Source organism: Sus scrofa, chromosome 9 (assembly GCF_054392235.1).
Source record: "Sus scrofa isolate SSC_HxYL_T2T_F1_AM1 chromosome 9, Sscrofa_HxYL_maternal_Yorkshire_Landrace_v2.0, whole genome shotgun sequence".
Taxonomy (NCBI): Eukaryota; Metazoa; Chordata; class Mammalia; order Artiodactyla; family Suidae; genus Sus; species Sus scrofa.
Window position 1 is genome coordinate 76,620,650 of NC_139391.1, and position 17,916 is coordinate 76,638,565.

General features: G+C 35.8%; 1 protein-coding gene across 25 annotated transcripts in view; it reads left to right on the top strand.

Annotated features, from left to right (window-relative positions):
* AKAP9 (A-kinase anchoring protein 9) overlaps positions 1-17,916 on the top strand; it is a 159,263-nt gene that overhangs the window by 55,725 nt on the left and 85,622 nt on the right. For 24 of the 25 annotated variants that reach the window (XM_084974549.1, XM_021102178.2, XM_021102180.2 and 21 more), the window contains 7 exons: positions 2,378-2,457; positions 5,028-5,154; positions 6,695-6,780; positions 11,342-11,456; positions 11,940-12,138; positions 13,999-14,095; positions 15,562-15,654. In XM_084974549.1, coding sequence (XP_084830675.1) covers positions 2,378-2,457; positions 5,028-5,154; positions 6,695-6,780; positions 11,342-11,456; positions 11,940-12,138; positions 13,999-14,095; positions 15,562-15,654 — 797 coding nt within the window. 25 annotated transcript variants of the gene reach the window in all.

The following is a 17,916-nucleotide window of genomic DNA, read 5'->3' on the forward strand; positions in this document are numbered from 1 at the left end:
AAATCTAAAATCACTGAATTATCTTCCCTCAGGAAGTCAACAATCCTGTGCAAAAGCAATATGAAATTAATTCTTAGAAAGCAGTAGGAACATTTCTGTGATAGGAGAATGAACAGAAAGAATGGCAGGAGATAGGAGAAAAGACTAATATTTCCTAGGAGAGTGAGGCAGGAGTAGGGAGGTTGGAATTTTAGGGAAAGCTCTTGAGTCTTAAAAGTTGAGGTGTGAGAGACCGCATCCATTTTGGAGAATTGAGAATCCAAGGTATGTGAAAAAGTAGTGGGAAATAAAGCCAAAAAGATTGGCAGGAGCCTGATCGGAAAAACTTTCATATATGCTAACTGAAGCATGTTTAATTCTTTATGATACTGGTGATAAGACCTACTGCAGGATTTTATTTTAAAAATTTTTTTAAATTATAGTTGATTTACAATGTTCTGTCATACTGAGGGATTTTAAATAGAATAGCATAGTAAGATTTTTATTTTAAGATGACACCATTGGGACAAATGGGGGAGGCAGTAGATGATGGAAAGACCAGGTAAGCAGCTTTGACAATAATTCTGTTAGCAATGAGATGTTAAGTTAAAGTGTCATTGGGAATGGAGAAGAAAGTGTTGTAGGCTGTAGTCTGCAGTTAGTAGTAAAAGAGGAGGGAATTGAGAATGATCTCTAAGTTTCCAGTTTGAATAATTGGATCGAGGGTAACTCCAGTCGTGAAGAGGATAAGGAGCAAATTTGTGGGATAAATAATAAATTCAGTTTGGAAAGTTGAGTTAAAAATACCTGCTGACTTTGAAAAAGAGATGTCTGGTAGGTAGTTGAAAATAGAAGGCTGAAACGAAAGAGAAGTTTATGCTCAAGGAAAAGGTTTATAATTCAACAGAACATTTGAGGCCAGAGACAGGAATGAGATGCACTGGGAGACTGGAGAATGAGCCAAAAGACTAAGATGGCACTGTGGGAAACAGCAACATTTAAGGAACCTTACGTGGAAGACGAATTGCAATTAACTTTTGTCCTTTTTATTTTTTCTGGGGCCACATCCTTAGCATGTAGAAGTTCCCAGACTAGGGATCAAACCTATGCCACAGCAGCGACCCAAATCACTACTATGACAACACTGGATCCTTAACTCACTGTGCCACAAGAGAGCTCTGTTAACTTTTATCTTTAATAATTATTTAATTACTCAGTTAATTAGACTTCCTCTGTTCAAGGTACCTCTAGGCCTCTGCTTTTGACAGTCTACCTTTGGGGTGGTGGTGGTTAACAAGTTTGGAATTGTTTTGTTGAACAGAGTAGAATTTAAAGTGTGGCTTAAATAGGAATACCATACTTTTCACTTCAGGAATTCCTTGGGTTTGAATTGAGTAAGATTTTAAGCATGCATTGCCAGTATTGGTGTCCTCGTCAGATTGAATCTGTCCAGTGTTTTTCAAACTACAAATTAATTAAGGGCTGATAGGCTCAGTTTAGTGAGTAATGACCAGCTCTTTTTTTTTTTTTTTTTAGTAAATAATAGAACAGAAAACATTGGAGTACATAACATAAAGAGTGAATAATGCTTTATAAAAATTTTTATTTCAGTTTTTTATGGATATATGTATATAATAAGTTGTGTGATATATTTCTTATATTGGAATGTAGTAAAAAACTTGGACGTCATTGCTTTGTGCCATTTTATGGGATATAAATTGAGAATTCTATAAATTATCTGAGACAATTAACATTGAGCAGTAAAAATTAACTTTGAAAAAGAAAGAATTTAAAACTAATCTTAGTGGGAGTTTCCGTCAATGGTTCAGCAAGTTCAGAACCCGACTAGAAGCCACAAGAATGCGGGTTTGATCCCTGGCCTAAGTGAGTTAAAGGATCCAGCATTGCTATGAGCTGTGGTGTAGGTTGCAGGCACTGCTCAGATCCTGAGTTGCTGTGCCTGTGCTCTAGACTGGCAGCTGCAGCTCTGATTCAACCCCTAGCCCAGGAACTTCCATATGTTGTAGGTGGAGCCCTAAAAAAAACCAACCAAACAAACAAACAAAAAAAAACCACAACAACAAAAAACTAATCTTACTATGCTTACTGCCAGGTGCTTTCAGTTGACATAGGTTTAATATGAAAATAGTTTTTTTTTCCTTTTCTTTTTAGGCATATGGAGGTTCCCAGTCTAGGGGTTGAATTGGAGCTGCAGCCGCTGGCCTACACCACAGCTCAGGCAATGCCAGATCCTTAACCCACTGAGCGAGGCCAGGGATTGAACCTGGGTCCTCATGGATACTAGTCAGATTCATTTCTGCTGAGCCATGATAGAACTTCTGAAAATAGTTTTTAAGTATATAAATTGAACATACTAATTCAATATCTATTCTGCTAGGTGATGAAGTGAAGCCTTTGCAAATGCTTATTGGGAAACTTCACAAGGCAGTGTCTGAAGAGTGTTCTCATTTTACACAGGTATGGTATCAGATAAAAAGTACTTTTAGACAAGAAGTGCTAAATATTAAGTTACTACTGATTTGATAAACAGAATCATCCAAATTAGTTTTTCCCTACTATCTTACCTCAGAACTGTATTTAGAAAATATTCCTGAGTTTTTAAGTTTAAAATTAACATTTAAATATTTTCCTGATAATCAGTTCGAAACAAAAGAAACTTAAGTAAATTATCTCAGCAGTAGAATACACAAAAGGTATGCCTAATGAAAAACAAAAATAGAGCCTTATGCAGATCTGTTTCCTACCCCTGTCCACTTTGGTGGTTGAGTGAATTTGATGACTTAGCTGCACAGACTAGTAAGATAAGATTGCACACTTCAGTTTGCCAAAATCTAAAAACACAAATTATACCTAGTAGAATTATATTTGTGAAGATTGGGAGAAATAGGAGCTCTTCTACACTACCAGTGGGAGTGTACTTCCTTTAGAAGCAAACTGATAAGTAGCCCAGGAATTTATTTCTACATAGGCTCACATGTGCACAACCAGGTATGTTCACTGCAAGCGGGCCTATGTTAAGTTAAAAATTAGAAATAGCTATTTCCATCTATAGGCAAATGAATAAACAAATTATGATATATCCATACAATTGAACACCATGTAGCAGTATTTGATGTGTGTACTAATATCAGTAAATCTCAAAAAAAAAAAAAAACCATGTGTGTTAGAGTAATCACTTCTGGGCAGAGAGAAGTGAATGAAATAGGTAAGCAGTACTTAATGCAGAAAACTTCAAATGTGTATGTAATTTCACTTTGTTTTTAAGAATATGGATATAATGTGATAAAATACTACTGTTTCTTATAGCTCGGTAATAAATAAACAGTTTTTCTGTGTATTTGAAATAGGTCAGAAATTAAAATATATGCTTAGGCTTGTCCCATGTCTCTGTCCCACCCTGTGTATTTGTAATTTGAAGAGGGAGGAGGGTAACATTGGGAAAATAAAGCTGCCTTACTGATTCTGATTACCTATAGAATAGTTCAAAAAACAAAACACACAAAAAAATGAGAAATAACCATACTGAAGGCTATTATTCATTTAGCTTCCACATCTGTTGAAGGGTTCAGGCATTGTCCTTTCATATACATTGTTGATAGTAAATATGGAAAGGGGACCCAAGTCACAGCAGTACATTTATAAGCTGACTTTATATTTTCTTTTCTCCCATTAATGTCTTTACCTGACCCCTGATCTCAAGTTGAAATATGAATCAGGTTGTAATAGAGAGGTCCCCTGAGTTCATTATGAAACCTGGTTTTGTCACTAGTCATTGATGTTTCCATGGACTAATTACTTCATCTTTCTGGGTCTGTTGTTTCATCTGTAAATTGAGTGATCATTCAGGTTTCCACCAACCTGAATCAGTTTATCAGTTTATGATAAAATTCCACCTTAGGGTCTGTGGAAAAAAAAGATGTCTAGAAAGTAGTCTATAAAACTACTATACTACTAGTAGTCTATAAAACTAAAAAGGGACTATGAAAACTTCATGACCTCAGTTATTAGTAGACAGTATAGTGAACTTTTATTCAGGTCTCAGGAATAGCAACAGTAAACAATTTGGTTTTCAAGTCTAGAAGTCGTTATTTCCAGTTGCATGAGAGGCAAAGGTGAAAATTAGCTTATCAAATGATTATGGGGCATATGTTGTTTTTATAAGTGATGACAGAATTGTCTGTTAGAAGAAAAACCAGAATAATGTGTCATATAGTTTTAGTATTCTTATATGTATAAACCACATAATAATACTCTCTTATGTTATAGAAAAGAATGTGAATATGATCTATTTCATGTATTTTCAATGCATTTATAGACTACTTTCTAGTCTTTTTTTTTTTTTTTTTTTTTTTTTTTTTTGCTTTTTTTAGGGCCTCACTCACAGCATATAGAAGTTCCCAGGCTAGGAGTAGAATTGGAGCTACAGCTGCTGGCCTACACCACAGCCACAGCAATGTTGGATCCAAACTGCATCTGCAACCTATACCACAGCTCATAGCAGCGTCAGATCCTTGACCCACTGAGCAAAGCGAGGGATCAAGCCCTCATCTTTACCGATACTAGTCAGATTCATTTCTGCTGCGCCACAACGGGAACTTCCTAGTCATCATTTTTGAACTGCTATCCTCATGTTTGGTTTTTTTCAAGGGTAATTGACATTATAGAGATAACATTCAGAATAGAATCCACGCTCGAAAGTCGTAGATTAAAATATGAGATCTGTTCATTATTAGAAGCAGAAAAATTCCTAGTTTTGATAGCTGCATTTGATATATCTTATAGATAATGAAGACTATCAGTATTTTCCTGGTGTAAGAAATGGTTGATATTCTGTATGTGGAGAGAGAAAGATTTAGACTTGGTTATATCTTTTGTAGATTGGTTTGGTATATGGAAGAATGTTTTCTTACTGATTTTTCCATGCCAATTAGACTGTCTTCTGCATATAGGAAAATAATGTTTAATGACCTTTAGAGGCAGAAATCAAAAATGTAATCCCATAAAATACCTAATTTTATTGTCAACAGTCTTTTTGCAATATCCCTGGTGAACATTATACTCCTGCTTTAACATGTGAAGAGAAAGAGATGTCTGGTATTCCTACTTCTGAAAATCAAGAGCTAGAATTTCGAGATTATAGATATGAAGTTCAAGGTAATAAAGGCTTTATTATATTATTGAACAGAATATTTAATTTTCTTAAAAGAATTGATTATAAACTTTTATGTTTAATTCACAACTTAGTCACATATCTAAGGTGAGTTTATCTTAGTATATTGTTTTTTCAGGTTCATGAAATCTTATATTTATTTTTACAATGCAATAAAAATTGTGATATAAAGAAAACCAAAATTGTCTCCAAGTTTTCTTGTCTATCTTCCATTCCTCTTCTTCCATCTTTTTCATCATTATAATTCTTAATTCTATACCATAGTCCAAACCTTTAAAACTTACCTTATTTATTGAATAAGTTTATGTTAAGGTCTTATTTAAAAAAAAAAAAAAAAAGAATAGGAAGGCATTCAAGGAGTTATCTGGTGGCCTAGCAGTTAAGGATCTGGTGTTGTCACTGCTATGGCTCGAGTTTGATCCCTAGACTGGGAAATTTTGCATGCCATGGGTGGCAGAAAAAAAGAGAGAGAAATAAAAGGAGGCATTCAATCTTTTTTTTTTTTTTTTTGGCTGCACCTGTGGCATGCAGAAGTTCCTGGGCCAGGAATCAAATGCGACCTATGCCACAGCTACAGCAATGCTGAATCCTTAAGCCACTGTGCCACAGAGGGAATGCCAAATATCTTTTTTTTTTTTTTTTCTTGCTTTTCAGGACTGCACCTGTGGCATTTGGAGGTCCCCAGGCTAGAGTTCCAATCAGAGCTACAGCTGCTGGCCTACGCCACAACCACAGCAACACAGGATCCAAGCCACGTCTGCCACCTACACCACACAGCTCATGGCAATGCCAGATCCTTAACCCACTGAGCAAGGCCAGGTATCGAACTTGCAACCTCATGGTTCCTAGTCGGATTCGTTTCCACTGTACCATGACAGGAACTCCCCAAATATCTTTCTCAACAGGAATCTTACATTAGTTTATTTCTACAAATTGCTACCTCAAATTTTTTTTTTTTTTGTCTTTTTGCTATTTCTTGGGCCGCTCCCACTGCGTATGGAGGTTCCCAGGCTAGGGGTTGAATCAGAGCTGCAGCCACCGGCCTATGCCAGAGCCACAGCAACGCAGGATCCAAGCTGCATCTGCAACCTACACCACAGCTCACAGCAACGCCGGATCGTTAACCCGCTGAGCAAGGGCAGGGACCGAACCCGCAACCTCATGGTTCCTAGTCGGATTCGTTAACCACTGCGCCACGACGGGAACTCCTACCTCAAATTTTTGATACTCCTTCAGAAGTAAAGACAAAATATTTCCTACTCCTGTCCATTGTATGAATAATGAACAAAGTATGTACAAATTAATGAATGCCAAAAGAAATTAACATATTTTAATATGAAATTGTTGAGTTATCTTTGTAGCAAGTGTTTCATATTAATGAGATTTTAATTATTTGTTACTATACATAGGAATTTTACTTTTAGCAGGTAATATTCTAAAGTTATGAATAGATGAATAGTACTCATTGAAAGAAGCAGACTTTTACTGTGGAGTGAAATGATTATAATTGTTTATCGTTTATAGAGTGTCAAGAAAATATGCAAACTCTTCTCAACAAAGTAACAGAAGAATACAACAAACTCTTGGTACTTCAGTCACGATTAAGTAAGGTATGTGGAGTGAAAAATGTATTCAAATGTTTGCATTTATTATATTACCTGCTGTTTTGTAAGCTGCTTCATCAACCAAGAATTTAAAAAATAAGTAAACATGGAAAGAAAGTTGACGTATATTTATCATATCAGTATGCTGAAGGAATTTCTGCAATTTGGATATTCTTTGACCCTATAAAGAGTTTTTGAAATCATAATAAAGTTAACATATATATGAAATATAAAATTGTAAACTTGGTGAAGTGGTTGCATTTAATTTTACATATAACGTTTTTTAAAGGGGTGAGTTAGTTTTAGAGAAAAATAGTAATTAGTTGTTTAGAACATAGGTAATTAATTTCACATGGTTTTGTATATGTCATATTTCTTTGAAGCAGTTGTCTTAAAAATGCATAGAAAACTAGGTAAGAGAGTATAGGTGGCATAATGTAATTTATTAACTGTATCATAAATGTAACAACGTATTAGCAAACATAAGTGTTGTAATTTTCATGTTGTAGGAAAAAAAATCCAGAACGATCTCTATTTGCTTGTTTGGGGTACTTTTTGATGTTTTATATTAAAATATTTAGGCCGATTTGAAAGATCGATAGACTCTAAAAGTTTTGTTGCTTATGAGAAATATTTTAGCTAAAATTCTCATTCTTTTTCCTCTTTCTCTTCCTCTCCCTCTTTTTCACTCTCTGTTTTATCCAGAAAGTAAACGAACTTTCCTCTCTCTCTTCCTTTTTCTGTGCAATTAAAGTACATCCTGATCCAGCCTTTCTTAAAACCTGTAAACCTATCCCAGTATTCTTTTGATAAACATGTAGGATGGTAGGTGGCTAGATAAAAACCCTTCTTTAACTCTACATTTCTTTTTCTTTCTTTTAAAAATATATTGCTTGTCCTTATGGTAATACATAGTTGAAACTATTAAATAGTGTAGGGGGGATTACAGTAAACCAATGACCACAGTGATATTGATATTATCTTTCTGTTCAGGACAGTTTGCTTTGATGAGACACACACCTCTCTTCTTCCCCAGTGCTAGAATGTGGGCAGCTACTCCCAAACACAAACACCCACACTTGCTTCCTTACTTCTGAGTCACCTCTTTTGGTTTCTTTTGAGACTAGCTGGGTCAGGAGAATGGGTTATACTATGATTAATTGAAGGTCAATATATTTGATTTCTGATCCACTTCCTTCCTGCACTGATCTCTCTCTGCGCCTGGGTCCTTTCTGGAGTCCTGCTGGGCAAGTTAAATATCTCCTGTGACTGTGGTTCCCTTCAAGTGTTCTTTAGGCTGCTTCTCCCTTCACCCTGCTTAATCAGTCTTCTCCCACCTCTTCTCTGTTGCTCTCTCTCTTGGTCTCTTTTGGGCTTATTATGGATTTATTCCATTTAAAGATTCATTATCTTTTGTTATCAAGAGGAAGAAGAGTTATATGTCAGAGATCATACAGCTAAATACCTATGTGAGCTTTGCTCATTAAAAAAAAAAAAAAAAAAATGAAGAAAGCCAAATGAAAGCTGGGAAAGTGAAACCTGAAGACAACAGACTTCATCAAAAGGGGGCAGAGGCTGCTCAGCTTCACCCTGTGTTGTTATATGGAAGAACCAGCCCCAGTGTTGTTAATTCTTTTAGTTTATCAATTTTATATGAAGTCTTTTGCTTTTTTTAAATGTTGAGACATATTTAAAATAAACTTTTTTAAATTGGGAAACAATTACAGAAAATAAATAATAAGAAAAACCGTTTGGTACCAGAATAGTTCTGTCACCTAGGATTAGAGTCATTCTGTTTTGCAGCTGTTAAGTATAAACATATGCTTAGTGTATCTTGAACTAGTTTTCATTTTAATTGTCATTTTTTGATTTTGTACAACTTGCTGTTTTCTTAGAATGTTTTCTTCCCTTAGCTTCTGTAGCTTCAATTCTGTGGCTTTTTAAGCTTTATTATGTGTTTTGCCCACCCATTTATAGTCACCAAGAATCTGTTCTTGATCCTCTAATTATGCTATGAGCTGCCCTCATCCACATCTGTGCTTTCCTGATCTCTAGGCAGTCCTTACTCCTGAGCTATAGAGTCATACATCTAATAATCAACATTGAAATTTGAATTTATTACTTTTTTCCTCTTAAACCAGCTTCTCCTCCCTTCTCAGTTTTGAAGAATGATATTCAACCAGAAACTTAGCAATCATATTATCCCAGACAGTTCTTTCCCCTAGCCGCTGATCTTCCATCAAACTGCAGTCTACTCTGAAGGGAGTATAAAAGAAATGAAAGATGTATGCCTTTTTCCCGTTCAACTATCCAGCCAGTAAATTTTATTTGCTAATTATATGCCAAGTTGTACTAATATATTGTAAGTAGTCACTAGGTGGAAGCAGTTTATAAATTGATGGACTTTATAAACTAATTCGAAGAAATATGGTGTATGTGTAACTGTATGTAAAATAGTTATCCAAGGCAACATTTAATTATTTAAAAGAAGTACTTTTGGAATTAAGCAAATAAGTACATAAGTATAGATGCAGATAACTAAGGAAGATTTCTTGGGGTAGGTGGGACTTAAATTGGAACGGAAACACCAGGGGAGGAAAAGGTGATATGGTCAAAGTCTCAGAGGTCTAAGTGTAACATATTTTTAATATACATTGCTCAGAGAGTAATGGAGTCTATATACTGTACCAAAGTTTGAATGCTAGGTGGGACTTATCTTCTAGACATGGAAAAGCTGTTGGAAATTCGTGATTGTAGTGCTAGGCATCATGAGGTTGAACTTTTAGGGAGATTAATCTGGTGGCAGTGGGAGGTAGGAAAGAAGAAGGGATGATTCATAAGATACTTTAAGGAAGAACCTAAGGGATTGATAGTTGATGTGGAAGAAAAAGGAGAGCAACAAGACCAGGACAGCTCATGATTCTTTCATTCCCTGTATCAGTGAAATTGCACCTTAGATGTCTGTGTAATGAGGCAGGCTGTAGATAGGCTGAGAGTCCCCAAGACCACCCCCTTGTTCAATGGTTCACTAGAGGAATTCACAGGATTCAACATAATGGTTGTACTCAAGGCTAAAAATCAGCCCCATAAAGGTTTGAAAAGGAGCATGGGGCAAACCCTAGGGAAGCAGGTACAAACTTCTAGAATCCTCTCCTAGTGGAGTCATAGGACACCACCCCTATAGTAGCTGTGATGATGGGAACTACTTACTTTTCATGTTATTATAATTATTTGTTTACTCTTCTGCCTCTTCCATTACACTAAACTCCACTAAACCCTTCAGAATCAGAAAGTCTCTTTGTTTTTATTTCCTCTTTTTAGCACATTGCTTTATTTACCATATGGTAAGGGCTCATTCACTACCTATTTGCTGATTGAATTAAGTGACAATGTAGAAATGTTGAACTAGAAACTGAAGTATTTACCTGATGGGCTTTACTTTCTCTGGGAAGTAGGAGTCAGAGTCCTCTGAAATGTATACAGGGGTACCATTTCAGGAGTGGGTAGAAGACTTGGTAAGAGCCTGTGGGAAATAGCTTTTATCCTGTTGCCCACCTTTGTTCTTCTAGTCTGGCAAGTCCAAACTCTTTCCCCTAGTTTTTAAGGTGCTCTTTAATCTAGATCTATCTCATTTATCTGGCGCAATTTCTCCCATCCTTTCCAAATTAAACCCTCTCAACAAGGTCATTGTCTTCACTACTTATAGCATTCTTTCACAAATGCTTTTACTTTTTCTTCCTTGTAGCCTCTCCTAATCATTCATTGTTCAGAATGATGGAGGCCCAAATCAAATTTGAGTTCCTCCATAATTACTCAGATCTACATCAGTCTTTCTTCTATTACTGCCTTTTAGTAAAACTTTGTAGTTTAATGCTTCTCTAATTGTTTAATTTTCTTTCCCCAATCAGTTGATAAATTCTGTGAGGGCGGGTATACGATATTTTTACTAATTTTATATTCTTACTCACCTTTGGCACAATGCTGGCCACATAGTAGATTGATTATTAAATATCTGAGGAATGACTGAATTAATACACATATACATCTGACATACTATTGCCTAATTTTAATAGTTAAGGGATTAAGCTGACGTTTATCTGTTTTCATTGTTTTCCTTCTTTTTTGTTTAAAGAAGAGCATACACTTATCAGTTACCTGGTTATACGTATATTAGTATCCAGATATTAGTAACCGGTATATTGTCAAGTATTGATAATATAAAATTTAGTCTTTATGAGTTGAAATCTCAAAGACCTAAGTCATATTAAAAATATTGTTAGGAACTTTATACCAAAGTTCTGTGTGGCTCCTTTTTTTGAAGTAAAATGAACTTGCTTCTGGGTAAGAAAGAACATTATTTATTAATATAATTTCAGTGCTATGAAAGGAGTGGGGTGTGAGTCACTATATCACAAGAGAACATGGAATAACTTGGAAGGGAAAATATTTATATTAGGGTATCACAATTTTAGGTGATTTTTTTAAAAGGTAAAATTGCTTTTATGTAGTTTTCACAACGCCGAACCACATATTTATGTCACTGCTTTTCTTCTGTTATTTTCAATAGATGCAGAAACAGCAGACAGGTGATGTGAAACTTGAATTTGCAGAAGAAAACCTACTAAAAAAGGAAACAGACTTTGTATCAACCCATACTCAGATGGCCCATTTGCAGGACATTGGTAAATTTTGATTATATACCATAATGTGTTTTTATACCAAATGCTCATTAGTTTCATTTTTATTTTGAAATTTGAGACCCTTTAGTGCCTTGGGCATTTCACTTTAACCTTCTCTTGTCTCAGTTTTCTCAACCTTAAAATGAACATTTTGGATACCATCTCTTCCCACTCTTATATTCTGTGATCTAAATTATTTTCAATTTTCAAAAACAAAAATTGGTAGATTTAGGGATACTTCAGCCTTGAAGACAGAAGAAATGAACTTGAGTTACATATTCATGTTTCATCAGTCAAAATGAGTTTAACTTGATACCTGAGTTATTAGCACTGAAAACATTATTTTTCAAAGACGAATGAATATTCTATGCATACACAAAAAAGTGACTCTGGTTTTTCACTAAGAAATTTGTATTGAAATGTGTATTTTCTTCTGTTCCTTTGACTTACTGAAATGTATATTTTCTTCTGTTCCCTTTACCTTAGATGTTAGTCATAAAAGCATCTTATCTACTCTGGAAAATACTGAAAACATTAAACAACTTGAAGGACAAGTTCAAGAGTTAGAAAACCTTGTATCCTCTTTGCAGCAGCAATTGAAAGAAACTGAAGAGAACCATGAGGCAGAGATTCATTCTTTGCAGGAAAGGCTTCAAGCTGTTAATGAGTCCACAGTTCAGCCAAGGTATCCATCTACTTATAATCTATTTAAAATTTTATTCAATGTTATTTGTGGCTTAGTAACAATCATAGTACAATTATTTTAGGAGAAAATATAACTTAGAAAAATTTGGCTTAAAAAAAAGATGGGCTGTAGCATTATATAAGAAATAAAAGCAGGAGATAATTCTTTATCTTTGAAATGTATGAAGTAAATGTTAGTGTAAACCAAATATATTTTATAATAAGAATTTTACTTAACACCTCTGCTTTGTAAAGATGTTGATTGTTATGAATATGCTGGATTAAATCAAACAGTGTGCATGTCTTGTATGTGTGTGGTTTATTGGATGCCTAGTCTTTGCCACTTTGATGCAGGGATCGCACAAAGAATTCTAATTGTAGCTGGACTTTTTCTACTTGGTTGTCTAATGCCTAGACTCACCATGTCCAGAATACAACTCTGAGTCTTCCCCTCAAAATTTGTTCTTTCTGTAGCCATCTAACAAGCCCATCTATGGAGACTCCTTTTTCATTCCTCACTGTCGAGAAATCCCTTTATTTCTACCTCCCAAATACATCTAAACCAGGCCACTTCTCACCAGCCCCCTGTCCCTGCCATCCTCATGTCTCACTGGGTTTACTGCAACAATGGATCTCTCTTCTTCTACCCTAACTTACCTAAAGTTTGTTCTCAACACAGTTTCAAAAGTTTGCTTTAAACTTTTAGACAAATTATGTTATTCCAGTGCTCTTCTCTCCTTACTCTACCTTATTAGGCCCTACATAACGGGTCCCCATTACTTCTCTGAATATATCTCCTACTGACTTGCTTGTCACTTGCTATTCTAAAGCCACATAAACTCCTCGGCATCCTCAAACTGTCATGTGCTCCTTCTTCAGGATCTTATTTCTCATTGCTGTTGCTTCTGACTATAATGAATGATCTTTCAGTGTTTGCATGCCCTACACAGTCACCTCCTTTGGATCATAGTCAAATGTCGTGTTCTTATGAGGCCTAGCCTGATCACAGTATTAAAATCATCCCTTAGAAATCCATATACTAATTTCCTGCTTCTTTTTTTCTGTATTTCTTAATATTATTTATATATATATAACTTTATATTTCTATAAAATAAAAACCAAGCTGTATATATTTGGAGAGGAGGTTTGTTTATTCGTTTTTATTATCTGTCTCCTGTGAAGGACTTCAAGCTTTGTTAAGGGGATTTTTGTCTACTTAATTCACTGTATCCCAAACCCTTTAAGTGATTACTATATGCCTATGAAATTATTAAATATTTGTTAAATGAATGACAGTTTATAACTTAGTAGAGAAGCATACTGTAGTATTTAACTAGCTCTGTAAAACCCTCAGAGAGTTAATCTAACTTTGGCTCTGCTGCTCCAGGACTCATGTTTCCGGAGATACTTGGTATTGGAACCACAACACAAATTTTTGTTTTGTTTTTGTAGACAGAATACTGAATTTCCACACTTCCTCAGAAGCATTCTGTTTCTCTCTTTGTGTGTGTGTATGTATACATTTTTAACAGTAAAGATTTTACAAACCTTTTTACTCAATAATAGCATAGATAACTTTTAAAAAATACCTATACTTATAAGTGGCTCCATGTCATAATTTGTAGTAGACTTTATAAAATGGCATATAATTCAGTGATAGTCTGTTAAAATATTCTGTCATTTAATTCTGTTAAAGTGGAAAAATTAGTCAAAAATATTGCTTAAGTTACAATACTGTAACTCTTGATCTATTATTCTTGTTTCTACTGATTGGTACACATTCTGTGCGTGCTGTAAATTGGGCTAACAGTTAATTTGACACACAACTCTAATTATTTCACCTTCTTTTATTTATATTTAGCTTCTCCATTGATTCAGTGGTAATTGCTGAATCAAATTTATGGAAAACAGTATACCCTGGAAGTTGTCTAAAACAGAACATTGATGGCACAGCAGAGGTATTATATTTTTAAACTGTTACTGTGCATTGGTTTCATTTTTGTTAAAATGATTTTTATGTCTGTGGTTTAAGAATTATCCAATAAATAGTTGCTGAGAAGTAAGTTAATACAATAAACATGAGGATATGGAGTTCCCGTCATGGCTCAATGGTAACGAACCCAACTAGTGGTATCCATGAGGACGCAGGTTTGATTCCTGGTCTTGCTCAGTGGGTTAAAGATCTGATATTGCTGTGAGCTGTGTCATAGATGTTGCGTGAATCCCACAGTTCTGTGGCTGTGGCATAGGCCGGCAGCTACAGCTCTGAATCAACCCCTAGCCTGGGAACCTCCATATGCCTCGGGTGCTAAAAAGACAAAAATAAATAAATAGATAATTATGAGGATAACACCTTACATAAAAGACCCAGAAGATTATGTAAGTGAAGAAATTTAATGTATTTTCATAGTATAGGAAAAGCACAAGAGGTTTTTTTCCACCCTAAATATATTCTAGTTTAAAATTTGTCTTGTTTTAGATAACATGAGCTGTATAACAAATTAGTTTCAGAAAAGAGAAACAGTTTTTTTTTTTTTTTCCCACCATCGGAAATTGAACTAGACCATCTCTAGAATAGTATTTAGGAATCCCCAAAATTTAATATCTTAGGGCTGGAACAGTTGGATGAGGCTTTTTTCAGCACAGGCTGTCTAAGATAGAAAATCCCCTCATCTTGTACAGTATATCTCATCCAGGTAAATCACATTTTGCCTCTCCTCAACAATGTATACAGTCCCAATTTGTGACCACTTTTCTTAAACTTATAACTAGAAAACTCTGGTTTCCACTCAGTAAATTTCTAGTTCTTAAGTACTACAGGAAAACATCATTGCCTTCTCTAACTCTAGAATAAAAGTGTGGCATTGGCCACATCCTTGATTCTTCCATATTCATCCCATGTGGAGTATCCCTCTGGATGACTTTTCAGATAATTGGTAAAGAAGTGCTTTTATGCTGAGAACATGTTTACATTTAAATAGCCATTTGATTTTTTTCTATTTATAAAAGTAATTTGTATTTGTAGAAAATTTGATACTGTTAATAAGTACTAAGAAGAAAAGAAGTTTGTTTATAACCTCATGAGCAAAGATAGCCAAGTGTTAACATTACTTAGATGCGTATCTATTTAATTATATTTAGGAAGTATCTTTTTTCCACTCTAGAACTATATATTAGTAGAGATGTAAATATATTTCTCACTTTACATCTTTGTTAAATTCACAATAGTGAGTACAGTTATTTATTAGAATTAGCCACTAGATTATTGTTTTTAATTAAGGGAGCAGACATTTACTTATTAATTAAAACTTCTCAGAAGTTTTCTAAAAAATATTAATTTTTGAGTGTATTTGAGTAGAAGTTTAAAAATTAGTGGTGTACAATTAATATAAATAAGCATATCATATTTTGCTTTTTAATTTAGTTTTCTAGTGAATATGGAGAGCAACAGAAAACAAACATGGTTAAGTTGCTGGAAAAACAGTACCAAGAACGATTAGAAGAGGAAGTAGCTAAGGTAAGTTTATAATTTGTTTCGAAGATTATTGTGACCTGTGTTTCCTCGGCGCCTTGGCGCCTCCTGGAGTTCCCATCTTTGTGCAGTGGTTAACGAATCTGACTAGGAGCCATGAGGTTGCGGGTTCTATCCTTGGCCTTGCTCAGTGAGTTAAGGATCTGGCATTGCCGTGAGCTGTGGTGTAGGTCGCAGATGAGGCTCAGATCCCGCGTTCCTGTGGCTCTGGCATAGGCCGACAGCTACACCTCTGATTGGACCCCTGGCCTGGGAACCTCCACATGCTGTGAGTGAGGCCCTAGAAAAGACAAAAAAAAAAAAGAGGAGATTTTATTGATGGTAATTTTTTGTTTTTCTTTTTTCCTTTTCAGGGCTGCATGTACAGCATATGGAATTTCTCAGGCTAGGGGGTTGAATTGGAGCTGCATCTGAAAGCCTATGCCACAGCCACAGCAGTGTGGGATCTGAGCCACATTTGTGACCTACACTGCAGCTTGCGACAACTCGGATCCTTAACCCACTGAGCGAGGTCCAGGATTGAACCTGCATCCTCATGAATACTAGTTGGGTTCTTAACCCGCTGAGCCACAGTGGGAATTCCTGTTGTAAAGTTTTATACATAGCTCATTTAAGTTGTCAGATACTTGTTTTAAGCACAATGCCATTAAGTGGAATTGATCTCGGAGGCAGCAGTGAGTGATGGTCTGAAGTGAGATCTCAGTTCTCTACTCAGAAGTTGAACCTGTGTTGTCTGGATGAAAACCAGGAATCTTAGCCACTAGACTGGCTAGAGGCTAAAAGCAAAATTGCCCCAATTCTTGACCCCTATAGAAAGCAAGAATGTTCCAAGGAGACAAAGACTATAAAAAAGACGTACAAAGTTTATTTTAGAAACACAGTACAAGTGGGAGAACACACAGAGGAGTAGTCTATTTTATCTAAGGCAGAAGCAAAGCAATAACACACACCCAAAGGAAAGCACAGGTATGAATGTCCCCCCAAATGAGGAGTGCATCAGAGAGGTGGTTTAAACCACTTATATGTGGCAGTTCTTACTGGTCTTTATTTTCCTTTGGCCTGTTTTATCTTTCACACCTCACCAGACCCAGGACCCTCTCTGATATGCATGTGCATCTCTTGGCCAAGATGGATTCCAAAGCAAGGCATGGTGGGAGGGTTATCTAGACTTACTTTGGCCTAGTGTCCCTTCCCTTTCTAACCCAGAGGGGTTTCTCCACACTTGTGTAGTTGGGATCTCCCTGACCCTGAGGATGGGAAGTATGTGACCTCTTGGTCTTTTGCCCAATCAGGGCTTAGTCCACTTCTGATCCCATCATTACCGTTGTTTCACAAGTTCATAGAGGCAAGGACCAGTTATTTGCCTTGTGCCTGTTGTTATTTCTATCCTGAAGGATAGACAGGTGTCTATCTTGGAGCCCACCTATCTACTGCCCCAGAATGTTCTGTAAATTTTTCTTTGAGAAAAAGATTCTTTTCTTGATACAGAATTTTACTATTAGAAACTTTTCAGAGTAAAAATTTGGTACCTGTCATCTGCAAACAGTAATAGTTTTACTTCTCCTTTTCCAATTTGGATTCCTTTTATATCTTTTTCTTCTCTGATTGCCATGGCTAGGACTTCCAAAACTATGTTGAATAATAGTGGTGAAAGTGCCAATCCTTGTTTTGTTCCTGATCTTAGTGGAACTGTTTTTACTTTTCACCATTGAGAATGATGTTAACTGTGGGTATCCTCCTTCACTGTTGCTGGGAATGTAAATTGGTACAACTGCTATGGAAAACAGTGTGGCAGTACCTCATAAAACTAAATAGATGATCCAAACAAACTACATATGATCCAGCAACCCCACTCCTGGGCATTTATCCAGACAAAACTTTCATTGAAAAAGATACATGCACCCCTATGTTCACTGCAGCACAATAGCCAAGACATGGAAACAACCTAAATGTCCATCAACAGATGAATGGATTAAGAAGATGTGGAACATATACACATTAGAATACTACTCAGCCATAAAAAGAACAAAATAATGCCAGTACAGCAACATGGATGAAACTAGAGATTTATCATACTAAGTGAACTAAGCTAGAAAGAAAAAGACAGATACCTGATATCACTTATTTGTGGAATCTAAAATATGGCACAGATGAGCCTGTCTACAAAACAGAAACAGATCATGGCCAAGGAGAGCAGACTTGGGGTTCCCAGAGGAGAGAGGGGAGGGAGTGGAATGGACAGGGAGT